This window comes from Colletotrichum gloeosporioides (genome assembly GCF_011800055.1).
Source record: "Colletotrichum gloeosporioides strain Lc1 chromosome Unknown consensus_52, whole genome shotgun sequence".
NCBI lineage: Eukaryota > Fungi > Ascomycota > Sordariomycetes > Glomerellales > Glomerellaceae > Colletotrichum > Colletotrichum gloeosporioides.
The window spans coordinates 647,821-674,877 of record NW_025544697.1 but is presented as its reverse complement, the minus strand read 5'-3'; the positions used below and the strand labels follow the sequence as shown (position 1 = coordinate 674,877).

General features: G+C 52.2%; 9 protein-coding genes across 9 annotated transcripts; 3 read left to right on the top strand and 6 right to left on the bottom strand.

The window, feature by feature from the left end:
- Window positions 1-692: 692 nt before the first annotated feature.
- On the top strand, window positions 693-2,424 carry GCG54_00008522 (uncharacterized protein; the record flags this gene model as incomplete). Its single annotated transcript, XM_045408487.1, has 2 exons — window positions 693-836; window positions 895-2,424. The coding sequence occupies 2 exons, from the start codon at window positions 693-695 to the stop codon at window positions 2,422-2,424; spliced, it is 1,674 nt and encodes a 557-aa protein (XP_045263177.1).
- Window positions 2,425-3,242: 818 nt separating this feature from the next.
- On the top strand, window positions 3,243-4,945 carry GCG54_00008521 (putative MFS-type transporter PB1E7.08c; the record flags this gene model as incomplete). Its single annotated transcript, XM_045408486.1, has 2 exons — window positions 3,243-3,524; window positions 3,581-4,945. The coding sequence occupies 2 exons, from the start codon at window positions 3,243-3,245 to the stop codon at window positions 4,943-4,945; spliced, it is 1,647 nt and encodes a 548-aa protein (XP_045263176.1).
- A 366-nt stretch (window positions 4,946-5,311) lies between these two features.
- Window positions 5,312-9,829, bottom strand: GCG54_00008519 (uncharacterized protein; the record flags this gene model as incomplete). Its single annotated transcript, XM_045408484.1, has 7 exons — window positions 5,312-6,489; window positions 6,557-6,599; window positions 6,702-6,815; window positions 7,091-7,172; window positions 7,801-7,892; window positions 7,952-9,491; window positions 9,558-9,829. The coding sequence occupies 7 exons, from the start codon at window positions 9,827-9,829 to the stop codon at window positions 5,312-5,314; spliced, it is 3,321 nt and encodes a 1,106-aa protein (XP_045263174.1).
- GCG54_00008520 (uncharacterized protein) lies at window positions 6,240-7,442 on the top strand (the record flags this gene model as incomplete). Its single annotated transcript, XM_045408485.1, has 2 exons — window positions 6,240-6,458; window positions 6,498-7,442. 2 exons carry the CDS (start codon window positions 6,240-6,242, stop codon window positions 7,440-7,442), a joined length of 1,164 nt encoding a protein of 387 aa, XP_045263175.1.
- A 4,243-nt stretch (window positions 9,830-14,072) lies between the features above and the next one.
- Window positions 14,073-14,816, bottom strand: GCG54_00008518 (uncharacterized protein; the record flags this gene model as incomplete). The annotated part of the gene is made up of 1 exon (XM_045408483.1): window positions 14,073-14,816. One exon carries the CDS (start codon window positions 14,814-14,816, stop codon window positions 14,073-14,075), a length of 744 nt encoding a protein of 247 aa, XP_045263173.1.
- Window positions 14,817-15,627: 811 nt separating this feature from the next.
- On the bottom strand, window positions 15,628-17,113 carry GCG54_00008517 (uncharacterized protein; the record flags this gene model as incomplete). The annotated part of the gene is made up of 2 exons (XM_045408482.1): window positions 15,628-15,696; window positions 15,749-17,113. The coding sequence occupies 2 exons, from the start codon at window positions 17,111-17,113 to the stop codon at window positions 15,628-15,630; spliced, it is 1,434 nt and encodes a 477-aa protein (XP_045263172.1).
- Window positions 17,114-18,004: 891 nt separating this feature from the next.
- GCG54_00008516 (Maltose permease MAL31) lies at window positions 18,005-19,689 on the bottom strand (the record flags this gene model as incomplete). The annotated part of the gene is made up of 2 exons (XM_045408481.1): window positions 18,005-18,229; window positions 18,295-19,689. 2 exons carry the CDS (start codon window positions 19,687-19,689, stop codon window positions 18,005-18,007), a joined length of 1,620 nt encoding a protein of 539 aa, XP_045263171.1.
- A 547-nt stretch (window positions 19,690-20,236) lies between these two features.
- On the bottom strand, window positions 20,237-23,371 carry GCG54_00008515 (uncharacterized protein; the record flags this gene model as incomplete). The annotated part of the gene is made up of 4 exons (XM_045408480.1): window positions 20,237-21,294; window positions 21,357-21,498; window positions 21,579-23,006; window positions 23,066-23,371. The coding sequence occupies 4 exons, from the start codon at window positions 23,369-23,371 to the stop codon at window positions 20,237-20,239; spliced, it is 2,934 nt and encodes a 977-aa protein (XP_045263170.1).
- Window positions 23,372-23,914: 543 nt separating this feature from the next.
- Window positions 23,915-26,022, bottom strand: GCG54_00008514 (putative family 31 glucosidase ORF2; the record flags this gene model as incomplete). Its single annotated transcript, XM_045408479.1, has 2 exons — window positions 23,915-25,047; window positions 25,134-26,022. 2 exons carry the CDS (start codon window positions 26,020-26,022, stop codon window positions 23,915-23,917), a joined length of 2,022 nt encoding a protein of 673 aa, XP_045263169.1.
- Window positions 26,023-27,057: the final 1,035 nt, after the last annotated feature.

Below are 27,057 nucleotides of genomic sequence, written 5' to 3'. Positions count from 1 at the left end.
GTGCTTGATGATGGAACTTTGGGAAGGGAACAGAGAACGGCAAAAGGAGGCCATCCAGTGTCTCGGGGGAAGTGGACCCCTCGCCCCGCTGTTCTTACGCCGTGGCCACGAAAGCTTTCCCCGGACCGCTGTCCGCCAAGGGGCACTTGACCCCGGGACCTTCCCCTTCGAGCCTCCGCCAAGAGACTCCAAGAACCGTTCGCTGGGTGCCAGAATCGAGCGCCCCAACGGCTGGAATTGCTTGCAAATTTATCGCTCACGTCCCGATGCTACACTGTTGCGCTGCAGCTGTCGTTGATGCCGCCGGCCTGCCATGTCTTGGTCACATCCGAGCTTCCCTGAGTCGCAACCCACGAGGAGACCGTCTGGCTGCCCGCAGCGCCGAGAAATGCCCAGATCGATGGATGATATGGCTAGCAGGCATTCCGGCATGGGCTCTGCATGTCAGAATCCATTGACAGGAAGCAGTGACTGCTCAGAGCTGTGGGAGCTGTTCGAGCTTCGGCCGCCAGCAGTGCGGAAGCTCAAGTATGTGAGAGTATAAGTTCGATGGGATCCCCGTTCTTCTACTGATGTGAGTTCCCAAGGTACCACCACCTCCCCTCACTCACTTCAATTACCAGGCTCAGGCCCATCTGCTCATCGAAACAAACAAGACTGCTGATCTTTGTTTGATTTGAACGTCAGGCACCATGGTTCGCGCTTCCTCTTACCTCGGCTCTCTGGCCGTCCTCGCTGCTTCGGCGGTGGGCAAGGAAATTGAGCCCAACGCGGATCTTGCCGCTGAGCTGTACGACTCTGGCGTCATTCACGAGCAGATTATTGCCAGCAAGAAGGTGAGAGCTGCCCTGAAAGACCTATCATCAGTATGAGCCTAACTAACATCTCGTTCAGGCCGAATTTGCCCGCCAGAGAGAGGCCGGTGCCTACGCCAGTGAGCAATACCCCGAGCTTGGCTACGCTCCTTGCGTCAACGGTTGGGCCGAGGCCATCGTCGGTGACCGCAACAACACCTTCCGTTGCCACAACGCCGACCTCCATTCCTTCCTGAGCCACGCCGCCCTCGGTGACGAGCTTGGTGAGGGTTCCTCATCATGGGGTTGGACCTCAGACGACGGCCGCGAATTTGTGGCCATTGGCCAGTACCAGGGCACTGCCTTCGCCGAGATCAACTCCGACGGCAAGCTCATCTACCTGGGTCGGCTGCCCCAGTACTCGGTGCCCTCCGAGTGGCGCGAGATTCGCTCCTACAAGCACTACATGGTCATCGGCTCCGAGGCCGTCGGCCACGGCATCCAGATCTTCGACATGAAGAAGCTGCTGGACATTGACCCAGCCAGCCCTGTTACTTTCGACGCCAAGGCCGACCTGACCAGTCACTTCAACGCCCTGCTGCCGCTGGGCCGCGCTCATAACGTTGTGGTCAACGAGGAGCTTAGCTACGGTGTTGCCGTCGGCGCCCAGCCCCGCAACGACACCATCTGCGCCTCCGGTCTGAACTTCTTCGACCTCACCAACCCCGCCGACCCCATCTCCCTGGGCTGCGCCAGCGGTGATGGCTACGTCCACGATGCCCAGTGCCTCGTGTACCGCGGCCCCGACAAGCGCTTCGAGGGCAGGGACATCTGCTACGGCTACAACGAGGACACCCTCACCATCTACGACGTCACGGACAAGGCCAACGTCACCAACATCATCTCCCGCATCTCGTACGAGGGCGCGTCCTACACCCACCAGGGTTGGGTCCTCGACGTGAACAACCAAGAGTTCCTCGTTCTCGACGACGAGCTCGACGAGGTCCGCGGCAACGGGCCCGGCGGCGACGGCTACCCCGTCAGCTTCTTCTGGGACATCCGCGACCTGACCGCGCCCAAGCAGACCGGCTTCTTCAAGTCCCCGACCAAGGCCATCGACCACAACCAGTACGTCATCGACAACTACATCTACCAGTCCCACTACGGCGCCGGCCTGCGCGTTCTCGACGCGAGCTCCATCCCCTCCGACCCCACCGGTGCCGGCGTCTGCGAGGCCGCCTGGTTCGACATCTACCCCGAGGACGACGACATGGAGGGCGGCGGCTACGTCGGCTTTGTCGGCACCTGGTCCTCGTACGCGTACTTCCCCTCCGGCTACATCTTCATCAACACCATCGAGCGCGGCGCCTTCGTCGTCAAGTTGACTGGCAAGGACTGCCCTAAGGCCCCCGTCTGCAATGCCGACAACTGCCTCCGCTCGTTCCGCGCCGAGTCCGTCCCCGGCCGTCTGCAGGAGTCTCAGGAGTTCTGCAAGTCTTTCCTGAGCGCTCCGGTCAAGGACGTCAGCGTTCTGCCTGAGCATGCGGTGAAGAACTGCGCCAAGGAGGACAAGGTTGCTCAGGCTAGCAGCGCCTGTGCTTGCTTGCCTGCAGCCACTCCTGCTCCTTGAATGAGAGGGCTTGAAGAAGAGTGGAGGACAAAACAATCTAGCGAATTATATTCTGTGTAAATAGTCCCAACGACCTGTAATGAATAATTTGGGTACGCCTATTAACTTCAAAGCTTTCCGATACGCCAGTCTCCTACCTTTCTGACGTTACAATGTCCTGCAAAAGTCTCCAAAATGCTTGCGCAGGCCACCTCTAAATTGCTATGTTGTTATGTCTACGAAGCTTCTACAGTGGAATCGCAAAACTCAGCCCGGAAGAGTACTGTTTTGAGCCTTCACCACCAGAGCCAAGTCAACGCTTTGCTTTCACGAAGCTAGCGTAAGCGAGACCCCCATGTCCAGCAGCCCGCCATCGTCATGAGCCGCAGGCAAACTGCAGAAGATGCGTGCGGGGTTGGCGTTGTTTGCCCAATCCAACGGCAATCTTTCCTCCAACAACGGCTTATGGTGCAGGAAGACAAGGGTATCACAACGCCATACAGCCGCCATCCGCTGGGCGTAGACGCTACCAAGACTGCCGGTCGCTCAAAGCTGTTGAGATAACAGAGATATGGCCTGATGGTTGGTGCTTCGATGCTGAAGCCTTCATGTCGGGAGCTCATCCGATTGATAAAGATGGCTCTCATCCATCAGACTTACAAAACCTTCTGCAGCTTATCAGCTGACTTGATTAAATGTCTTCTCATCCCGCGTTGAGCAAGAAGCCTCTTCAAAAATGAGTCTCCACCCCGACGAGCTTTCTGATTCTTTGTCCTTTACCTTAAACACTTCCCGGGCTCTCATCAGTTCTCAGCCAATTCCACGTTACCTAGATGAAGATGGGCCGTTTGAGCTCAGACGTGGGAAACTCCAACCCATACTCATCAAGCAACAACCCCGAAGCCCCCGTTTCCGACTCACCACAAACCAAAGGCCGCGACATTGAGCATGGAGCCAGCCAGCTACACCATGGAATCGACACCCGGGCCATCCACGTCGGATCCGACTACGTATACGAAAAGAAAGTCTCAATCATGAATCAAGCCCTCATCGACATCGGCATGGGCCCGTTCCAGTGGAAAGTGTTCGCCATGACGGGCTTCGGCTGGTTTGTCGACAACGTAAGGAGCCTACCCGCCAACATTCGAGAAATCTTTGCTAAGTTCTTCATCCATAGTTCTGGATGCAAGCCATCACAATCATCAGCGCTCCGGTCCGCAACGAGTTCGCCGTCAAACGCATCGCCTTCCTCACGGTAGCCAAGTACGTCGGCCTAGTCATCGGGTCGACGGCGTGGCCAATGACGGCGGATTACATCGGCCGCAAGCTCGCCTTCAATGTGACGCTCCTCATCTCTGCCGTCTCGGGTCTGGTCGGCGCAGGCGCTCCGAACTTTGTCGCAATCGCCACTTTCTGCGCATTCATCGGCCTGGGCACCGGGGGAAATCAGCCAGTCGATAGCGCCATCTTTCTCGAGTTCATCCCCGCTACACATCAATACCTCTTGACGATGCAGTCGGCGTTCTGGTCCTTCGGCCAGGCTATCGCAGCCCTGATCGCCTGGCCTCTCATCGCCAACTTCTCCTGTCCCTCTGGTCTGCCAGCAGGGGAGTGTCGGTACGAAGACAACCTCGGATGGCGCTACACCTACTGGGCCTTTGGCGGTCTGACCCTCATTATGTTCCTTCTCCGACTGCTCTTCAGAGTGTACGAGACGCCAAAATACCTCCTTGGAAGGGGTTTGGATCGCGAGGCGGTCAAGGTTGTTCAGAAGATTGCCGCGAGGAATAGCAGCTCGACTTGGCTTACCCTCGAGCACTTCGAAGCTGTCGATGCCGAGTTAGGCGTCACTCGTGACATGACCGTCATAAGTACGCCCCGCGTGGATACTCGCAACGTGGTGCGTCGACAGCTGGAGAACTTCAAGCCCGAAAAGATTCTCACCCTATTTTCCACCCCACGGTTTGCGCTCTCGACGACGCTGGTGCTGTTCCTCTGGTGCTCGATCGGAATGGCCTTTCCGCTGTACAACTCGTTCATTCCGATATTTTTGGAGAATAAGGGCGCGAGCCAGGGGGGCTCGTCACTTTCAACGACATATCGAAACTATGCCATCCAGGCTGTGTGTGGAATCCCGGCATCCATCCTTGGTGGGTTCACTGTCGACATGAAGCGCATCGGCCGGAAAGGCACTGGGACATTTGCCTGCATTGGAACTGGCGTCTTCTTGTTTCTGTTCACCCGGGCGACAACCCCCGCCGGCGTCACGGGGTTCACCTGCGCCATTGCATTCTTCCAGAACCTAGTCTATGGGTTGCTCTACTCGTATACCCCCGAGCTCTTCCCAGCACCAGTTCGAGGGTCGGCGAATGGTCTGGTAGCCTTGTTTAACCGTATGAGTGGGCTTATGGCGCCCATAATCGCGGCCTATGTCGGGATTGATACTGATTTACCGGTGTGGATTTCTGCGGCGCTGTTCGTTGTGGCTGGATTTGTGTTTCTTCTGCTACCCTATGAAACTCGGGGAAGGGCGGCTGCCTGAATGCAACGGGTTTATAGAATATGCTAAACCTGTATAAGACTCTCATACGGTCTCACTGCTGTTACTCTCATGGTGTTGGTGGGAAAAGACTCTGTGTCGGTAAACCGACTGTTGTTCACATAATCAACTATCACAGCTTTCTGTCCTAGCATGCAACAGACTCGAAAAATACTCCAACGCCCCAAAGTGAGCAACCCAAAAACATTAAAGCAGGCTAACCAGAACAAAAGGCCAGAACTCCAAACTGATTACTGAGGTATACGCTTCAACAAGACTAATTTCAACTATCCAAAACTCCCATTCTCTCCATTACGAAGATGACAGATAACAACGACAAGATTTGAAACGAATACCGGAGGTAGCCCTCTACGAAAATAGCGCGGTATTCAAGCATTGGACGATGGAGCTGCCACTCGTGAGACCCGACGAAAGACAGGTCGCGACACCGCCTACTGCCAATGGTCCTAACGCCGTAACACAGGCAGACGTGTCCACCGCGCCGTTCAACGCGCTGAGATCTAAGCAGACCTGAGGCAACGCTGTTATGCAGTTCGACGCCAGCGCAGTTTGGAGACAGCCAACGATGGATTGCCCGGTGGTGAGGATGTTGATGACACCAGTGACAAGACAGTTTGCGACGTTGCCGACGGCAAAGAGTCCAAGGGCCTGGGTACATGCTGGAATATCCGCGAGAAGGTCCAAGCCATTCACCGTGGAGAGACTCAGACATGTGCCAGGGACAGTGGGACAGACCGGTGTCGGTGGTGCAGGGGCCGTGGTGGGACACAGAGCCGGGTCGGTGATGGTCGTGGTCGTGACCGTTGGAGCAGTGCTAAAGGCGCCCTGGAGACATCCAAAGATGGACAATCCTGTGGTAGCGCTGGTGATGGAGTTCAGAGCGAGACAAACTGCAGTTGCGCCAGAGTTGTAAGGGCCAAGAGCGGCAACGCAGGTTGGAATATCGACTAACAAGTCGATTCCATTGGAGACTTGAAGATCGACGCAGGGCTGAGGAATGGTCTGCGGGCAGGATGCTCTGAGTGTCCGGAGAAGGCAGTCTGCGATCGGCTGGCCCTGGGGGTTGAGACCGAGGTTTGCTGTGAGACAGAGCGCGACGGGCCCGACGGCGAAAGGTCCAAGATCTAGCAAGCAATCCGCTGTGACCAGGGTTAATGGGATGAGACCGTTCGTGGTTGGCAGTTGGGCACAAGCTCCAGGAAGAGTGACGCCACAAGTTGGTGCGCTTGTCGCTGTTGCAGTTACCACACAGCCGGTGAAAGATGTAGTGGGGACGATGCGCGTGGTCGAGGTGGGCGGGATGGGCGTGAGTGACGTGATGGAGCTAGATGAACTGGACGAGCTGGAGGAGCTAGACGAGCTTGATGAGGTGATTGACGATGAGGATGTCAGGCTAGTTGAGGTGCTAGAAGAGGATGTTGTTGAGGCTGTAGATGAGGTTGTAGATGAGGTTGTAGAGGCTGAGGTGGATGCTGGAGTGGATGAGGATGAGGAGGTAGATGCTTGGGATGTGGTAGAGCTAGCCACTTGAGAGGTCGTCGATGACGAGGAAGACGAGCTAGAGCTTGATGTTCCGGTAGATGTAGAGCTCACGGCGGATGAGGTAGAGGAGCTCGAAACTGAAGATGCCGAGGTGCTAGCTGTTGATGACGCAGAAGAGCTAGACGCCGGTGCGACAGACGAACTTCCAGACGAGGAGGCCGACGAGCTGATGCTAGAGGACACAGTCGATGACGACCCTGAAGAAGTTGAGGAAGAGCTGGTTGGTGGCGCAGAGGAACTTCCAGACGGTGTAGAAGCACTTGAGGTAGACAGTCCGGAAGAGCTTGAGGATGTCGGCTGGGGGGATGAGCTGATAGATGCAGAAGAGGTAGTACTCTGGGGCCCAGGAGATGTACTGCTGGATACTGTGGAAGAGCTTCCTGGTGGTGTTGGAGATGGGCTGCTAGAGCTGGGTGATGTTGACGGGGTCGACTGGATGCTCCCAGAAGACGTGTTGAGAGGCGGCAATACGGAGCTTGTTGATAGACTGGAGACTACAGTGGGCGAGCTCGACGCCGATGATCCCGAGGACGTACCAGCCCCTGATGTGGAAGAGCTAGTCGTCGACAATGTAGAAGAACGAACTGTGGCACTTCCAGTGCTACTTGACAGCGAGCTTGTTGTGGATCCCGACCGACTGGTGCTTCCGCCAGTGCTAGTGCTAGTGCTAGAAGGTGTAGTTGACGAGACGGGCGTGACAGACCCACTTGTCCTGCTTGTGGGTGTGACGGAGGAGGTTGCGGAAGGCGGAGGACCGGCAGAACTCGAAGTTGCAATAGATGGACTGCTTGATGCGGCGCTATTTGTAGATGAAGATCGGGTAGATACCAAAGTACCTGTACTGCTGATGCCAGACTGTGAGGTCGTTGAGGTCAAGCCTGGAGGGACCGGGATGCCACTGGTTGAGACGGAGCTTCCGGATGTTGACGAAGTCTGAACTCCGATAGTACCCGAGGTTGAGGTAGTAGACTGGGTACTTGATGTGGATTGAAAAACATCTGGAACTATACTTTCAGTGGTGGACGTCAAAGGCGAAGATGTAGACTGCGTTGCAGAGGTGTTCGAGATGGTTGCGCTGGAACTTGGAGTGCTGGCCGCGCTCGTGCTTTGTGTGACTGTTACTCTAATGGTAGTGGTGGAAGGTGAGGTGCCCGAGTTGCTACTGGCGGAAGTAAGTGAGGCAGGAAGAACAATTTCCGAAGTTGTTGTAGTAGTACGAGAGTTCGGATCTACCGAAGTGGGAATATTAGGCCGACTGGATGGTCCGCCTTGTGAGGAGGTTGCAACCCCAGAACTTGAGGCCACAGTAACGGCGGTATTTGTTCCCTGGGAGGGTCCAGCTGAAGAGGATGTAGCTGGGATGACAGGAGAGGTGGGCGATAACACGCTGGCGTCTTGTGGAACTTCGGAAGACCCGCCAGCGGGAGGAGCGCTTTGTGAGGGTACCAAGGTGCTAGGCAGTGTCGGCCCTGATGACGTGACGGGCCCAGGAGCAGGAGAAATAGAGTTTCCAGGGACATTAGAGGGAATCACAGGACCAGTCGTGGCTGATGATGCTTGCCCGCCGTTATTGCTGGAGAAAAGAGCCGGGTCTACCGGAATAGAAGCCGCAGTGGTCGGTATTTGAACGCTACTTGGGACAAGTATCACCGTCGAACCTGGTTGACCTGAGGGTCCAGGAGGGAATGTAATAGTAGACGTGACCGAACCATCGAATGTACTTGTAAAGATGTTATTCCCTCCTGGGACTACAGGTGAGACCAGCGCGGGTAATACTGGGTCAGCTGGTACTGAGCTTGGATCTAGGACGCCAAAGTCTGGTGGTCCTGTAGGTCCTCCTGGAATCACGGCTGGAGTAGCCGGCAAAATTCCGGCGGGAGCTACGCCAGGGTCTGTGTTTGCTGGATTGATAACAATCGCAGTAGCTGTACCATCCCCTAGTGCTGGAAGGATGGTTACGGTGGTGAAAATTGTACCAGTAACGGTTGCCGCGACTCTGACAACAGGTCCGTTGAACGGCCTGAGTTGGGGGGTTGGAGTCAGAACGACTCTGGTCCCAGTACCATCACCTCCGCTTGGTGGAAGATCAATGGTTGTTGGCGCAAGGCCTGTGAAGGGGGCAGTAACAGTTGTGAACGGGCCAAAAAAGGCATTGAGAGGACCATCGTCGCTCCCTTCATCGCTGCCACCATCATTCCCATCGCCGGAAGGTGATGGAGTTGTTGCTGGATCGAGAATCAACAGAGTTCCAGTCGTATCGGTTCCAGCTGGTGGGATTGTGAGCGTGGTTGTTAGTGTCCCAGGCCCGGTTGCTGTTGTTGGAACATATACTGCGGGGAAAATGTCCGGATCGTCATCTCCAACAGTAGTTGGCACCACAATGATCTCTGTTCCGACCGTATCGCTACCCGCTGGGGGCAACACGACGGTCGATGTGGTTGGTTCAGTGCCGATGGCTGTCAGAGTAGTGAACAACCCAGCCGGGGCCCCTCTCGTGGGCGCAGCCCCATCAGTGGGTGTCAAGACGAGCTGCAAGGCGATGGAGTCTGTACCGAGAGGTGGTATCGTCAATGTCGTGGTCATTATGCCAGTCCATGGGCTTGTAGCAGCTGTGATTGGGCCTGGAACCGGCGCTGAGGCCGGTGTCAAGATGATCTGCCTTTCGATGTCGTCTGTGCCTTGGGGAGGAAGCACTAAAGTCGACGTAACTGTGCCGGTCCAAGGGGCAGTCATAGTCTCGACACGGTCAGGAAATGCGTTCTCAGGAATGAATCCAGGCGCTGACTGGGCTGGATCGAAGGATGACGAAATGGTGTTCTGGGGATCAAATGGGCCTTGCTGGCCGGCGGGAAATGGGTTCAAAATGATCTCCGTGCCCACCCCAGAACTTGCTTGTGGTCCCAAAACAATAGTTGAGAGAGCAGTGCCTTGAGGCAATCCCCTCGTGATTGTTGAGACTGGGCCATTGAAAGTGGCGCTTGGGCTTCTGTGCATGAGTTAGTACAGGAGTTGGTACCGTATGGAGAAAAGGATTCATGTCGATCTTGCTTACAGAGTTGAGGTATATGTGATAGTGTTCTCGACAATAAAGTCAGAGAGCAAAACTGTGGGAGCATTTGTGACTGGCACGGTGGTGCCAGCAACGGTAATCGTGGTATTTGAGCAGATGGCGGCGCTCAGACGCACAGGAGTCTGGTCGACCACCAAAACATACTGCTTGATAATACCTTGATCATCCGGAAGGATGCACTGCGAGTTTGCAAATCTTAACCATAGCAGCATGCAAAGGGTGACAAGGGCACCACGCAGCAGAAGACCTTGCATTTTTTCGTTCTGTGCCAGACGGTGAGCGAGGAACTGTTGAACGAAAGTTTGGGCAACAAGACCACGACAGTGAACGATGAAGACTTCAACAGATGAGCATCGAAGGACTCTCGTGATATCCCACGTCCTGCGAAGGCTCTTGTAGGTCGGCCCTACGCCCTGCTCAATGCATGGTTGGAGATGTCACATGACCCTCGAGATGCTGAAGAGTCTAGACTGTTTCAATCGAGCTGAGTCTCGACCCGGTCGTGTTGGAATGCATCCGGGGAATAATGTTAGCCATCAACGGCCCGCGGCTTGAAAATGACGATCTCCGAAACTTCGCCGCAAGCGTAACGTCGATCAATGTCTCAGGATTTCGTCGCTAAGCATGTACTAAACCCAGTTTAGTCAAAGGCTCAGTGTGAGGCTCATATGAATCACAGCTGAAATCAACTCCAGGTGACGGCTTCGGTAAGTTTTAATTGTCTCTGCCACAATAGGTGCAGTCGGAGGGCAATATGCTCATTGGACCCGAATTCTTCACGGAGCTTTGTACTAGCCTCATTATATTTCAACCAAATTCATCGCGAACTCTCACCTGGGGCTTTACTCAGAACAAGACGAACTCACCGATTGTGATGCGGCTCACCGAGCATAGTAGACTGAAGCGGTCGACAGTCTGCCATTGCAATCGTTCAATACCGGCAATGATTGCGCAACATACTCGCGACATACTCATGACCATTGTATGATCTCATAATGTCATAAAACTGCCGAACCTAGAACACTTCACGTTGGCGATGGCGCCGCAAACCTGGTCTTCGGGACCTCTCCTGTTCTCCCCCGATGCTTGGCGATACCAGGTGACCAAAGTTGGCAATCCGGGACGCAGAGATATCTCGTCGGCCCGAGACAGACGTATCTACCATCAGCCAATGAGATATTGCGCCATCATTGGGGTGACTGGGGCTATTCCCAACAAAGATGGTGTAAGTCGGTAAGTCTTTCCCAAAGCCCTCCGGTTGCACTAGTAGTATTTAAGGTTTAGCCTCACTATTGCCCACAGACAACTTGGTGGACGTTGGAGCAGTTGAGAAGAAGCCGCTGAAATACCTTATGTCTCGGGAACTAAAGGAATTGGTCTTCAGTGGCTTGGAAAGTCCGTTTTCGCTGGACAGCCCGCGAAGCCACTTTCAGCTGAAGGCTGTTGCAGCTTGGTTGAAAGTAATGACGTCCTACTGTCACGGCTCCCAAAAGCCGGGAAGATCGCTCCGTCTGTTTCCCTAGAAAGTAAGAAGCCGAGGCCGGATGCAGACATCTACCCAAAGAGCTCCTCGAGGTCTCCCAGCCAGCACAATGGGTTGCATGATATTCAGTAGCCGGCGTATAATAGGATGCTTATTCTGGATATGTTGAGACTTGCCCTTTCAAACAGCTCCCCTCATCACTCCAATACTGATTATTTCCACGGCATTTGACACCATGCTCTCCATGTGTTTGTCACGCACAACCTTTTTCCCTTTGCTCTTCGGTCTGGCCCTCGCGGCACCACGTATCAGCCCGCGGGAAGATGGCTGTGGAGCCGGAGTAACGGGGCTTCCATCTATTACCTACACAATGATGGCTCCCGTGCAGACCGTTATAATCGACATGACCCAAGAAGACGGATGTCCATGGATCAAGGCAGAGTTGGCTCCCACTCTGGCGCTTCCGACAGCATCGCCCATTGCTTCAAATCCTGGACAAAACCCTGGACCAAACGTTTCTGCCAATGTTCCGAATCAGGGAGCAATGCCTAGCATTTTTCCCGATGGCGCGGTTCCCAATCCTTCTGCCACCACAGGTTTGGGTGGAAGTGCGCCTGCTGAATCAACCAATGGCGGCGGGCCTCCTCAACCTCCCGCTGGGCCCGGCGCAACGGGTCCGATTGACGGCGGCGGTGGCTTCTCCCAAAACGTCCCGACTGCAAACGCCAACAACCCATATTCTACGACCCAGACTCAAGGCGGATCTCCAACCACATTGACTGGTAGTCCGACAGAAAGCCCTCCGCCTCGCTTCGTAATCTACGCAGGCTCGACGCGCAGGGCCTTTGAGCTACCCTATCTAGGTCACAGCCCACTAAGTATTGGCGTCCTGGCCCTTTGGGTTTGCAAAATGTTGGATATGTGGTAGTTTTCGTTACATCGGAGGAGTGTCAATGTGGTTCTTTTGGCGAAGAGCAAACTTTCTATTCATATATTATCACACCGGGTGGATCCTTTGACTTTTCTGAGCGGAGTAATGGGTGTTTAATGGAAAATCTGGATTGTCATCATACTGGTCTGTCCCTTGTTGCATCGTTGCTACCATCTCTGTTGTTGTTGATGTCGTTGTCGTCGATACCATAGTCAATGGTTAAACTAACATGATTGCCACAAAATGGGTAGTCATGGGTTTGTAATTGACCTGTCTTCCTTCTCTCTGACAGCAAATCGATGAAATGAAGTACAAGAAACCCATTACGACGCTCAAGGGCTTTCAGAAATTGTGACATTGTGACCAGGAATAAGTCGCAAGGTGCTCCAGAGACCTCTCGATCACTCATGTGACAGATATAATGAAGATCATGGTCGATCACCGTTAGCCATGAGTCCTCGCTGCGTGTGGTGCCATATCAGCACGCAGACCCAAGGCCATGGTAGGCTAGCATTCGCTAAAGTGAACAACGTCCCTCATTCGTTTTCATCATTCATGGGAAAGTTTCTCTCCTCTTTTTAGATAGCCACATTCTTTAGTATGACTAGACTGTGACAGAACAGCATCACATATAAGATACAAGTGATCGGTCGAGCACCTCGCTCGATCAGGCGATGGTATGCTTCGATTTACTGCTTCTGATTCATCGCAAGCCACTTTGTTCAAGAGGATCGTTTTCTCCATATTTGGCGCCTGAGGCTGTCACACAAGCGATGTCTTGTTATCTTTACTGCGACGCGTCACGTTTGATGTGTGCAGTTCTCCACGACTGTTAACCGATGCGGAGATCAGGCCCAACGTGTCTCGGGATTCCAGCGTCCACTGAAAGCTAAGGACTATCCGGCAGTCAAGGATTTCTAAATGGCACCTGGCAGATAAATGACCAACTTCTGGATTTTCAGTCATGGGAGTAACGGTAGATCTGCATTTGGCTTGGTGTCAAGACGCATCCGGGGCTGATGTTGACTCGCCTCCCTTCTCCTTCAGACCAATCACTTAAGCCCTATGGAGATAAATTAGAAGCAAAAGAAAGAGGTGGATGAATAACCGTCCAATGAAAGACGATATCGCAGATTCCTTGTACCGATGCCTCACACTTTCAGCCCATCTACTTGCTAGCCTCACCTGAATTCATGTTCGCTCGGCTCCGAACGAAGCCTTGCATAAATATGTTCATGTATGAGGTTTGTTGAACTAAAACAAAAGTGGAAGCCATTTCTTCGCAACTTGCAGCAACCTTCCCCACTGATTCAATCCCAATAAACGTTAAGCTCCAAAGCATTACACATACACATTCACACATTCGTCCGCTACAGCTGCAGGAAGTGGCTTGAAGCTTTAGTCGCTATTGGATTGAAACTTGAATAGGCTCCCTCAACGGTGTCCTTGACTGTTCTCCGTGCTCCCATTATGCATAAATGTCATAGATATTATTCCCATGAAAGTGACAAGAGTTTGAGGCTTTGGATTTACATGTGTGCGATCTCTCCGGTTTGGAGCCGGCGTCAAGCAGGATCTGCCATTTTGAGGGTTTGTCTCAGCCACCAAAAGAGTCGAGAGTGTGCCAAGACTTCGTAAATACATCTCCTCTAACCCAAAACGTATCCCGCTATTTAGCGAGACCCGGCTCTAGCTTCGTTCAAACAGTTACTTGTTCGGCTCCTACTGATTGGGGCTTCTGCATCGCTCAAATGCTGCCCGTTCTCATGCCCCATCCGGGTCGGCATCCCACCCTACAATCCGGGCTAACGGTTACGAGTTATTGTTCACCTTGTATGTATTGAGGGGATCGTTGATTGAGTTCTATACTAGACCGGAGCACCAACGTTGACTCTAGTTAGGATGTCACTATCCAAGCACAAGGACATGTTGGCTAGGCCCATGCACATCTCATTCATGTCCACCGACACTTGAAGTTACGCTTCGAGGAAAGAACTTCGCAATCGACGACATGCAACTTTCCCGTAGCCATCCGTCCTCATCAAAATGTGTCCATTGAGAAGTTATGATAGGCTTGTTCTGCCTAATGCATGTTGACCCTCAAAAAGCTCACCATGTCATCCACGCCCTGTGGCTCGTTGACCCAGTGACCTCCTGAATCATACTCGTGCCATTCAACTGCCTTGCAAAATGACCCAAGAGTCCTCTGCAACTGACGACCGAGCTTGATATCAATAACCTCATCATCCACGGCGTGAGCTAGGAAAATAGGGGGTTCGATCGATGGTTGTGTAACGCTTTCTTGGTGATATGGCGAATATTTCTCCGCCAATTCCTCGATGACGACCGCCGGTGGCATCCAGCTGCACCATCCAATCAGCCCACCCAAACTGCCCAACTTTGACGTAGACAGCAAAGCGGCAACTGCTGTTACAAATCCTTGGCTGATACCGCATAAGAATATCTTTTCCATGGAGACCAAGGCGGATTCGCTCTCGATTAAGTTGACCAGGAAGTCAATACTTCGTCTCAGGCCGGCTGTCTGGATATCGGCCTGTTCCTCTGGATTCTCCAGCGACCAGACATCAAACCACTGTGGCATGTCGGTGCCGAACCTTTCAGATGGCATCACAGCGGCTCCGGGGAAGACCCATCGAATAGATGGTAGCAGGTCTGGAAGGGTTCTTGGCTGGTTTGCCGGTTCTGACGCTTCGCTCTCGAATAGCTCATCTGCGAACTCGTTGCAGATGCTGTCTCTGCCATGGAGGAAGATGACCGTGTGAGTGTGCGCCGCCCGAGGCTCGATGCAGTATTCAGTAAAACGCATGTTTGTGGTGCTAGGTGGGGTCTTCGTGATGGGCCTGCGCAGGTTGAGTCGAGTTGAGATGGGAGACATTGGTGATCGCGGTGAGTCGGAGATGGGACGGGTGCTTTTGGGAGGGGGTTCGGTTAAAAAGGTTGCACGCTATTGGAGTTCCTAGTGGAAACCTGAAGCACCTAAGGTACCTGAGTGGCCAACCTCATAAGGTAAGTAGTACTAGATCTTCCGTCAACTATCGCCAGTGCACTTCGTGTTTCTCCGCGAACCGTAAAGGTTTCTTGCGAGCGAGTGCTCATTGGTGAGCTACGGTTGGCTTTCCAGACTTTTCGCATCAAACTAGTATGTTTAGCAAGGCTGAATACGGCGAAGAATGTTCTCCGGGCGGATAGGCTGACAAGCTAAAAGTAAAGATGATAACGGTAACGACGACAGAGATGGTAACGACCAAGACAACGACGACGACGGCAATGACAAGAGAAACAAAAATCAAAATCATGATAGCTCAAATGGATATAAATTTACTGCGTACCCAGGTGAAAGCTATGAGTCCCGCCCGGTTAGCTGGATCTGCCTGGGTAGCAAAGCTCATTACGGCTCCTTTTTAACCAACACGTTGCTGCACTGTGGGTATTATGTGTGAGGTTGAACGGTCAAATACACAGTGCACACCAGACTTATGATTGATGTTTTCTAGTCATAGAGCCAGATTTAATCATGCACTGCATGCAGCGTGCCTATTCCTTCTGGTTTCACAATATTTCAAGTCATACTGGAGATAGCACTGTCCCAGACGCTGCATTTGCCACTCCATTTTGATTTACTGGCCGCCAGAGAACTCATACGCAAACGCAGTCGAGTTTGTCGGAAGTTCAACAGGAATGATGAGCTAGGAGAAGAGATCAGCCAAAGACAACTGATGTGAAAAGAACTGGACTAACCGTATCAGATGTGTATGTGTACTCAGTTGTGCCAAGATCAACAGGACCTTCGATCAAGCCCGAGCGGCCATCAAAGTCGAACCGAAGAGTACGAATCGAAACACTCCCGTCAGCAGGTAGTCCAATCCGACCAAACCCCGAGACGCTGATTTCATAGGAGGCCTGAAGGGACTGAGTTCCTGCAAGAAGCTTGACATTTTTCTCAGAAATAGTCCCAAAGACATCGAACCTCAGGTCCGGTGATGCCGCGGTGGCAACGCGATCGCCTGTCATCCCAGCGTAGTACTTGTACGTCTGCCAATCGCCGTTGGGCTTATAGTTGCCGTCGGAATCCTTGAAGACCAGGTCGGCCATCAGATCATGTAGACCTGCACCACTGCCCCAGTTGGCCCTTAAACCGCGTAGGTTATGGCGTTCAAGTTGAGCAAGATAGAAGGCGGAGTTGGCAGGATTCTGTCTTTCTGGCGCTGCATACTCGTTTATGTCAATTGATCTCTGTGGGAGATTGTGCTGACTGAGGAGTGTATTGAAATCAGGAATGACCTTGTCGAGCTCACGACCTGTGTCGCCAATCTGGTGCCAAGAGTATATGTCGGGGATTGTATCGTTTGCCGATATGGCGGCCAGCCAAGAAGTCCAGGTCGAACTCTGAAAGTCAGGTACAGTTGCACCAGATGGCCCGCTGATGAGAGTATCCGGAAGTTCGGCTCTGGGATGTATGTTATCCTCGGGCTCCTTTGCCAAAGTGGGCAATACTGACCTGATGATTCTGTGAGCTCTAACGTAGTACTCTAAGTACTGATCCCAAGAGCGTGCCCAGAAGATTTCAAGGTCGGGTTCGTTCCAGATGTCGAAGACCAGACCCTCAAGCATGTCGTTGTCTCTTAGATCCTTGACAACTTGCGCGAGGAAAGCCTCCATCTCAGACCAGTCTCCATTGTCTCCCGGATATAGTCCGTCTCCTCCTAAGGAACCGTCAGAACCCCACAGGTCATGGGGAAGCAAGATAAAACCTGCTCCATATTTGCGAGTAGTCCTGTAGTTGGAAAGGGTAGAGTTGAAACGTCCGATATAGCCGTCATATCCACCACCAGCCCATCCAGCATACGGCGTTTGGGCGCCACCGGCACGGCAAGCATTGAACTTGATGTCAGTGGCGAAGTAATCGGGAATGGAGCTGTCTGCGTCTGTACCATTGTCAGGAAATCCGTAGATGAACGCTGATCCAAGAAATCGAGCCTCTCCAGTCGACGTGCTGAGGTCAACAGTCGCAGCGCCCAATGTTGCACGCGGGACGATGAAGGCAGTGGTTTGGCCAAGGTTCAGGGCCACAAAGAGCCCCGAAAGAAGATTTTCGAGCTTCATGATGGTATTGGTGTTGTGCACGCATGAAAGAACGATGCTGATGACGTTCAAACGATTTCACATTATTCTGTCTGACTTATATACCACCCATTTCATCTTCAACCGCAAGATTTGGCGATCTCGCATTTGGTTCATCACCGGATTCAAGGTTCCCCATCGGAGCATCGACTTTTGGCAATATCCAAGCTTGAATATTGACTCCATTCCCATCACAACCCAAGCTTCCCCGCAACAACCCCGCAAAGTACTGATGAAATAGGTTCGTGGTGTTTGGGTGTGATCACCCCATCAGATCCACTGCCGAGGTGACGCCCTCCACCCCCGCCGGGAAATCGTGTCAGACGTCGGGTTATCGATCCCTGCTATGACAGGATCAATTTACTTACTCGGAGAATTCGATTTACTCCAGCAAAGGCTGAGCGCAAATGAAGGGTAAATGTTTAGAACGACAGCAAACAATTGTGGTTTATGACGTGATCTTCGCAACTCGGCGCTGCTTGAGAAATCTAAAGTTTTGAAAAGATTATTGCTATCCGGGCGGGTAGTAGGCATAGATGATAATAAGGACGATAGGGACGACAGGGACGATGAGGATAATAGAAATATTAGTATCAAAGAAACTATTAGACTGAATGTAATAGGTCTCCGCCCGAATAGCAAAACTCTTTGAAACATGGAATGCAAAAACAGTTAACAAATTGCGACTAGTAGTGTGACGCTTCAAGAGCTTGAAGAGACTCCAAGTAGACACAACTTCATTAGGTGAAATATCTGAACCATTGCATCGCAGAGACAATGGCAAACTCGAGCAGGTCCTATAGGAACAGCGAATTGAACGTATCATCCATCTCCGCATAAAACACGACAGGAAGATGAGGTGAGAGTTGGAACTCAACCTTCTTTAGTCAAAGCCTCCTCCCCGCCTGCATATGCATCAACCTTGTAGGAAGCAAAGTCTGATGCCTTAACACCTCTAGCAAACAGTATGTCAAGCTCTTCAAAAGTCTTGCCCTTAGTCTCAGGCAACCGGAAGTATGTCCAGATGAAGAAGACAAACGCACATCCGCCCCAAAAGAATGCAGTCTTGCCTTTCCAGCCTCCCGCCGTCGGATTGAGCTAGGTTCAGGGTTAATATCATGCTCTTTTAATGCTGTAGCTAATGACAATGATTAGATACTCACCATATAAGGATTAACGACGTTGCAAATGATCTGAGCAACGTAATAAGTGATTCGGCTCAGACACACGCTCTTATTGCGGAGGCGCGTGGATGAGACTTCGGAAATGATGGCGTAACAGATCGGGCCAACGGTAAGATAATAGACAGCTAGCCAGGCAAGCATCATGCCGGCTTGACCATAGTTTGCGGCATCTGAGTTGGGTGCGCCGGCACTGATCGAACCGACCACGACAAGTATGAGGGTCAAAAGGCCAAGGCCCCACAGATACAGAGTACGGCGCCCACACATGTGGAGAAGACCCCAAGCCACGATCGTGCCAACTGAGGCTATTCCGAGTCCTCCAACGGACATCTGGAATGAAATTGAGGTGGAGAGCCCAGCCTGAACAAAGAAGTAGGTTGGGGTGCCTCCCATCGCCGAACCGCAAAACGGCTGAGCAGCGAAGGCTAGGCACGCGATCTCGGTTCTGCGCAGGTCGACACCTCGAAAGCAGTCCATGTAGGATGTGCCTTCATCCATTTGGGCCTCGATCTCGTTTGTGTGGATCATCATGGCCACTTTCTGCTTCGCCTGGCTGCGCTGTGAAGGCGAACTGAGGCGGAGGATTGACATTTCAGCTTGGTCATATTTGCCCAGGCGGACAAAGTACCAAGGCGACTCTGGTGCGAACCACAGGATGGCGAAAAGAGGGAGCGGCCACACCCATTGAATAGCAAACGGTACCCGGTAAGACCATTGACCGACTCTCTCCGAGAACCCAGCTTGAACACCGGCTGAAATGAGTTGACCAAGAGCCCAGCAGAGATTGACATAGACGGTGAGGTAGCCTCGTAGTGCAAGAGGGCAAACTTCCGATGCGTAAGCCGGGGCTGTTGTTGCGAAGACACCCCAAGGAATTCCGCAAAGGAATTGGCCCACGAGCAGTACTGGAAGGTTTGGCGAGAAGAAAGAGATGAAGATGAAGCAGCAGATCGAAGCAAGAGACACCAGAAGAACTTTTCGGTATCCGAACCGGTGGGTGAAGTAGCCATTGGCGAAGGCCCCGATGATAGTGCCAACACTCACGGCGTTGCTGAGTCCGTTCTGCCAGGCAGCGGTGATTTCGAAAGACCCTTTGCTTGGAATGTATTCTCCATAATGCTCTCTGAAAGCCGGTTGAGCGAAGAAGGATGAGATGAGGACAATGTCGTACCCTTCCATGATAATCGAGGCGGAAACTAGGACGGACCATAGCGCAGCCTTAGGATACAGGCGGATGGCTTCGAGGAAGCCAAGACTGTGTTCGTCCTCTGCGGCTTGTTTGGCTAAGGCCAAGTCCTTGATCTCGTACGCACTGGCATGAGCTTGTTCATGCTCAGCGATATCTACCGCATCGTCATCATGTTTTGGTGCCATTGCGAGAGTCGCACTTCGTGCAGGCTTTGGGACAAGCAGTGTGTATGGAAGAGCGGAAGGTTTCGGTTGATGATGGACCGAATGAAGGACACTCAACCCGAAAAGGACGACATGATTCGCACAAGATCAGCAAGCAGTGTTACAAACTCTGTGGAGACTTCTGTCATATATACGTGCATAGGTCAGTGAACAGAATTTTGCCGGTCTCGCACTCCTGCCCAGGGGCGTGGTTGAATTCCCCGCACGCATCCTGGATAAAACCTGGGGTAACACACACACGCAATGAAGCTAGACTACGCGTAGCTTTGCTACTGCGGAATAGGTTTACCTGACTTTCAGCTTCGTCGGTGCTGAGATCCACCCCCGCCGGAGTGGTGTCGTGCCACCGGAGTATGTGGGATGTTCTGCAAGTGGATTCTCCAAGCAGCTTCCCTTGATGTGTGTCTCTCCGGTGGAGATGTCAGATAATCAGGCTGCCAAGATCAGATCAGACGAAAATGACGGATAAACGTGTGAATATTTGCTGAGGAGAAAATTAGTTTCATTCTCAGTCGGAATTAGACTGAACAAGGGATGCTAGCAAGTCTGCGAAGGGCTGCTCGACCCCCCAGATCCCCTGCTGCTGCAACGAACCTCTTTCCCCCGAGTTCTCGCCCGGAAGCTCCGACTCTTGTCCACATTTGCCAGTCAACATTCTAATTCCTTCACGTAAAATCATCTTGGGTGCACCTTCTCGGCAAATATCGCCAACTTTCGCAACGTGCCCCGACATACGATGCCCCAGCTTCACGTACGTCTGCACCATCTCATCATCGCATGGTCTATCCAGATGCAAGAACTTCGGCTCTGGTTCCTCAGACTCATCTTCTGCTGCGCTTGTGTCGTTTGGACTTGCCTGTGATCCCATGAAACCATCCCGGGAATGCTCTCGTCGTGAAGTTCCCGGCATCTGTGTTAATGCAGCGTTATGCTGGTTCAAAAATAGCATCATGGTGCTGTAAGACCAGATGACCAGAGTAGAGGCGAAGATGGCGAAGGGCTCCAGAACATTTGTGATGCTGTAGCGTCGAATATGCCACAGCAGAGCCCCGGCGTGGATGATCGATAACCTGGCCTTGTATTGATCGTTTATCGCCCATTTGGCGATGCTCGTTCTCGCTATTTCCACCTTCGACTTGTCAACCGATCTGCCGGAGGTACCCAGCGAGGCTGCCACGGCAAGCGTCCTCATGTGGTTTATTGGTGTTAACAGAATCAGTCGCGAGAGGTGTAGGTGTAATAGTGCTGGATGCTCCCAACCTCCGGCTTTCGCAATTATGGCGTTGGCGTTCCAATGGAGCAAGTCTAAGCAGTCGCATGCGCTGTTTCTCCATCTTGAGAGAATTGGAAGCGATGGTGGCCACGTTTCTTCAACGAGTTCCTCCTCAGAATGCTTGGCGACGTCCGCTGTTGGCGTCCACGAAGAAAGCTTTGATTGGTGTTGATATATAGCATCTTTCGTCCGTTGACAAACAGCGTAGGTCAAGACAACTGTGCCAAAGTCTCCAATGTTTGGAGGCAACTTCTTTCCTGTATACAACATGCTAAGTGCATCATGGATTCGGACTTCATATGAACAATGGTCATTAATGGTTCCATTGATGGTTATAAGATGCCAGAGCACGTACCTGTTTTGGAGTTATCTCTTGAGATTTCTTCCAAGCCTGGTTTCTCCCACAGCGGCTCCGGGCAAGGCAAAACGCCTTTGACGTCGCCCAACCTAAGTAGAGGTTCTTGCTTGAACTCCAAAGCTAAGATAGAGTCAAGAATCTGCAGCAGTTCAGACTCGTCAACTTGTATCGGAGCAAGACAGTAGTGAAGGTCCGGAAAGTCCGAATGGAACGTCTTACCCATACCATCATCCCGGTTCGGATACTGGATTGCTTCTGGATCCAAGCTTTCAATACGTCCTCCTTCGTGGCAGATTCTATGTTCGTTGACTTTGTAGCTGCTATGTTCAACAGGCCGAGCTCGCGGCAGCATTCAAGAAGAAATTGACGCGCCGCCACGTCCAATCGGTTGGAGTCTGTCTTAGGGTTCTGCGATTTGCACACGAGATAGAGAATTGTTGCTTGAACAACTCCCAAGGTCCAGTTGTCATCTGGCCTAGCTTCGCAGAACGAGCCCCAGCATGTCGGCAATCTTGAGCCAGTGTGTTCCGAAATGTGATGTAATACAGCCTTTTCGAGCAAAAGGAACAGTGTCTCTTTTTGGCTGTGATTGTTGACACCTGGGGCATATATCGATCCAATGGCACATACAGCGAGAAGAACAAGCCACTTAGATTTCGAGTCATATATGGATGTTGACTTCCTCAAGAAAGGATACGCCGGATGAAAGCGATGGAAGTAGAGCCTGAAGTAGACTCTTGTGTGCGACAAAGAAGGAAGCTGTGTCGGGTTGAGCGCGAGCCCTTTGAAACATCCTTCATCTTTGAATTTGTGGATTAGACTTTCGTAAGCTTTGGTCGATAAGAGAAGTGGTGTCAGACCGTTTGAGCCTTGGCTGTAATCATCTGCTTGGACGACATTTGGAAGCCCCGGGCATTCGACTCCTTCCTCGCTATATATCTGGACTGGACCTCCTTTGAATGGTGCTCTAGTGGGCGCTCCATCGACGTAGTAGGTTCCCGTTGTTGATGTGGACATGACTGACCCATTGGAGCTGCCGTCATGCCTAGTTCCAAACGTTTGACCTGGACCGTGTATATCATGGCTAGATGCCGCCGGTGGTTCTTGAATCTGATTCAGGGGCTCTGCCACAAGGTTAAACCATGGACCCTGTACAGTCTGGTTTCCAGCCAAGGACAGTGTCTGAAGGCGGTCGTAACTCGGAATGGATGTTCCATCGGCAGCTGTGGGCTGTGCCCAGTCAAAGCTGGTGTAGTACTCAGGAGACAGCCAGTTGATACCAGAAACTCCTACGGACTGATCCGCAAAAAAGTCGCTATTAGCGAAGTTGCCAAGAAGCTCTGCATCGTAGGAGACATTTCCGTCGTGCGTATTGTATTGAACGCCGTCGTTGGTCGTCATCGCTTCCCATCCAATGTCATGGGACTGTACAGCAACCCGCTCGTTGGGGCTTGCGTTACCAGTGGGAAGCATAATAGAAGTGCCATTCTCGCGATTCCCCAGGGCCGGCTGGACATTCATGCCACAATCATCTGGACCTTCTGAGGTATCCACATCATCATTGACCGACACAGGTATAGTACGATCGTGATGTTCGGTGTCTTCATCAACATCCTCAGGGGCATCAGGCAACCCATTAGGACGTCCCTTTCGTCGTCGTCGAATGGGATAGTTACAATTTAGCCCTCGATTAGTGCAACGTTGACACGGTTTCTCCCTTGAGCACCGAGTTCGGCTCGATGCACACTCACTGCAAGCTCTCGCCGATGTTCCATGCCGACGCGATTGTTCTTCATCTTGGTTATGAGAAGCGGTGTGGCGTGTGAGGACGTCCCTTTTGATGTGTCAGAGGTGAGCTCGATCAATAAGTTGGGTAAGACAAACAGTCGAGAAAAGCTTTTACCACATTTGGTACAGTTGAAGGGCTTTTCCCTGGTATGAGAACGCTTGTGTCGTGTTAGATGCTCTTGCCGTCCAAAACTGCTACCGCAGTAGTCGCATCTGAAGTCCATGTCTTGGTGTCAACAAGGTCGACCGCTTTGCTACGAAGCAGAGACTTCGAATTCGCGAAATCGGATGCGGCGTGACATTCAACTTAACTGATCTGACAGGGAGTCCGCGTCCAGCATCGAAAGAGCTTCGGGCGATTGTTCCGCGATACTGACCATGTCGCGTGTTTGTCCGGGTACGTTCGGTCGAAATTACGGCTCGATTGCTGCAGGAGGTTGGGGTAATATACATACACGCACGCGGGGTAATGGGGTAATGTAACGTGCTGAATACGTATCTACATGCGCAGGCTAGCGATTGGCAAGGATGTGAGGCGTCGCGTGCAGCAACGACTAAAACAGTTTAGGGTGTTGAATGGTGTTGGCTATTTTGCAATTGTCAATTTGTCCTGGCGCCCGCGCTGGCAAGAGCTAAACCGTCATATGCAAACCAGGCCTTTCCTTTCCTGGAGAATATGGGGAAGACATATGACAACGGAACGAATTGAATAAGAACCTAACGAAAGATATCTGTCTGCACTCTACTACCGGCATCGAAGCCTTGGATCACCTCTCCAGTGTCATCTGCGCTCTGGACTTCCTTACAAAGACCGGCATCAATTCCAAGGGACAGTCTACCTCGACAGTCGAGCCGCCCTCCCAAGTTCGCATTTCGGACTGAACGTCAGTAAAAGAAGTCCACTGTTCTTCAGATTCCAAGATCGGGAGATAGACCTTCCTCTTCCTCATGTCTTTCTCGACAACAGGACAGCACAGATACGCGTCTCCGTACATATACTGCGTCGCCCCGAGCTTCCAGCATTGCGGGTCGTTGGGAAATTCGTAAAATAGGGGCCGAATGACCGGAGAACCCTTCTCGTGAGCCTCGGCCATAAGCCGTCGAGTGTAACTCCTCAGCTGTTCGCGGATGAGCAGATACTTGCGACAGATTTCATACACAGCCGGCCCATAGGACCAGACTTCGTTGGGCGCTCCGCTGCTGGAGGACAGGCTGCCACTCTTGGGCTCGCGGTCGCCGTGCAACCGCATGACGGGACAGAAGGCACCCCATTGAAACCATCTGACGAAAAGCTCGCGAAATGACTCATCCTCCGGGATGCCACCATGAAACCCGCCAATGTCGGTCGTCCACCACGGCAAGCCAGCAATTCCCATGTTGAGTCCAGCAGCCAGTTGATTGCGAAAGCTTGACCAAGATGATGCGATATCGCCGCTCCAAACAAGAGCGCCATACTTTTGACTGCCAGCCCAGGCGCATCTGAGAAGGTTGACGGGGTTCTCTTGGCCAGAATCCCTCATGCCATCAAAAAAGGTGCGGGCGTAATCGCGAGGGTAGATGTTACCAACTTGCAGGTTTGGTCCTAGAAAGTAACGATAGTTGTCGAAATCATAGACCGAGTATTCCGGCTCAGCTTGGTCCAGCCAGAACGTTTTGATGCCCTTGGTGTAGTAGTTCTCCTTTGCCTTGTTCCAGACGTATTGCCGTGCATCAGGATTCGTAGGGTCATAGTAGACCGTTTGACCCTCAAACTCGAAGTTTGTCCTAACTCCGCGTTCGGTTCGAACAAGAAAGCCTTGCTCCAACATTTCATGGAAATTGGATGATCTCTGATCAACAGTCGGCCAAATAGAGACCATCAACTCGACCCCTAAATCATTGAGACGTTTGATCATGGCATCTTCTCGCTCATTAGTCGTGATGAAACTAATTGGACCGGGCAGTGCAATAAAGAGAAAACAACCTCAGACACGGGCGCGGCCTTACCTGGGTCAGGCCAGTAGAGAGGGTCAAATTTCCACTCTCCCTGCATTGGCCAGTGAAAGAAATCCACAACGATCAGATCAAGCGGCAATTCTCGACGTCGATACTCTTCGGCAACCTCCAGCAGCTGGTCCTGGGTTTCGTATCGAAGCTTGCACTGCCAGAAGCCGAGGCCGTGTTCCGGCATCATAGGGGCCTTGCCGGTAACATCTGCGTACCGCTCCACGATTTGAGCCGGTGTATCGGCGACAACGACCCAATAATCCAGAACTTTCGTTGCGTAGGCCTCGAAGGATGTCGTGTTCTTGCCGAACACCACACGGCCGATGGCTGGATTATTCCACAGGATGCCATATCCTAGCGACGAAAGGGCGAAGGGCACGCTGGCCTGCGAGTTTCGGTGTGCAAGTTCCAAGTCAAGACCTTTGAGATCCAAGTGCGGCAACTGGTATTGCCCCATGCCGAAAATCCGTTCGTCTGTGTCCAGACTCTCGAAGCGCATGGTGAGATGGTAGTCGCCTCCCCGGAGAGGTTTGAATTCGCGGGCTTCGACTTCTATGGCACTGCACTTTGCATCCAGGAGGTCGCGTCTGTTTCTGGCGTACTCTTCGAGAACAACCTTGCCGCTGGAGTTGATCACAGTAATCTTCCCTCGTTTTGAAATGCATGCTTTAGCATTGCCATTCGTAATGGTAGCCGAACCATCATCAGCGATAGATAACTGAGAGGCCGATGAAATGTTTGGAGGTTTCTCTTCGAGAGCCCAAGCTTCCGATGGCATCACATGGGCCTTGGTTGCCCGGATTCGGAATGCATTCGGGCCCCATGGCTCAATCCACACCTGTTCGCCATCATAGCGGTAGATGAGACGGTGATCATCATGTTGTATCATCTTGAATATGGAATACTCCGAGAATAAGTTAGAGAATTGATTTTGTTTTGTGATATCGTGCTTTCCGTGAAAGATACTGCGGGTGGCCCGACTCGAAGAAGTGGCATTCAAAAGACGAGCATCTTTCCAAGCACGGAGGCGAAAGGTACATGTACTTGGAGGTTGACTTTACAGAATCCATCCGACCTTGATCATCTTCAAACATTCGTCATTGAATGTTCCAACCAATGTCTCTCCGTAGTGCATGTCACATTTGCCGGGTGGTTGCGAATGTGTGTCCCGATCACCGACTCCTCTCCACCGGGCCGGTGGGAGCTGTGGGGACAAACTCCGGTGGAGAGCTAACTCGTGCCGGAAGCTTACAGGTTCCCGCGATCATCGCAACTTGCCGTCGGCTCAACTGCTAAAATATTAATTCTCGGCGTTGGTGGACTATCGATTTTGTGCAAATGGGCATCAGCTTTTCCCGGTGGGTTCAAATCATAACGACTCAATCGTCGTCCTTTAATTTTGATCTTGGTTCATCCGATCGGGTTGGTTAACATCGTTGGACAACCAACGCAGCAACAATGATTGAAGGTATACGCAGAAGCATTGCAAGCCAATATTTTTTCATCGCATATACCAAATTAAAGATGGAGATTCACGAGTTGAGCAGCGAGGTTAAGGGGAGACAAGAATTGGCACCAATAGGGGGCAGTAGATAGTCACAGTTACGTCCAATGACTCGCGCCCTTCAGCGCCCGTCTGAAGTCCCCAACTCCATCCCAACTCACGGCTTGGCCGAACCAACCGCATGGGTCCTATGGTATTGCGCCCCCAGATCTAGATTGACCTACGGCAGAAAGTCTCCGGACTGTGGGATTGCCTTACCCACCCCGCTTTGGGGGGGCTTGCCGAGCTTTGAGCACTCCGTTGTCTCCCAACCTTATTCACGAGCTCCGTCAAAGTTCAGGTGAAGTTCAAGGAATACTTTACATCCACAGTTAAAGATGCTGCAAATGAAATGTTTTTCAATTGATAATTGACAGTGGC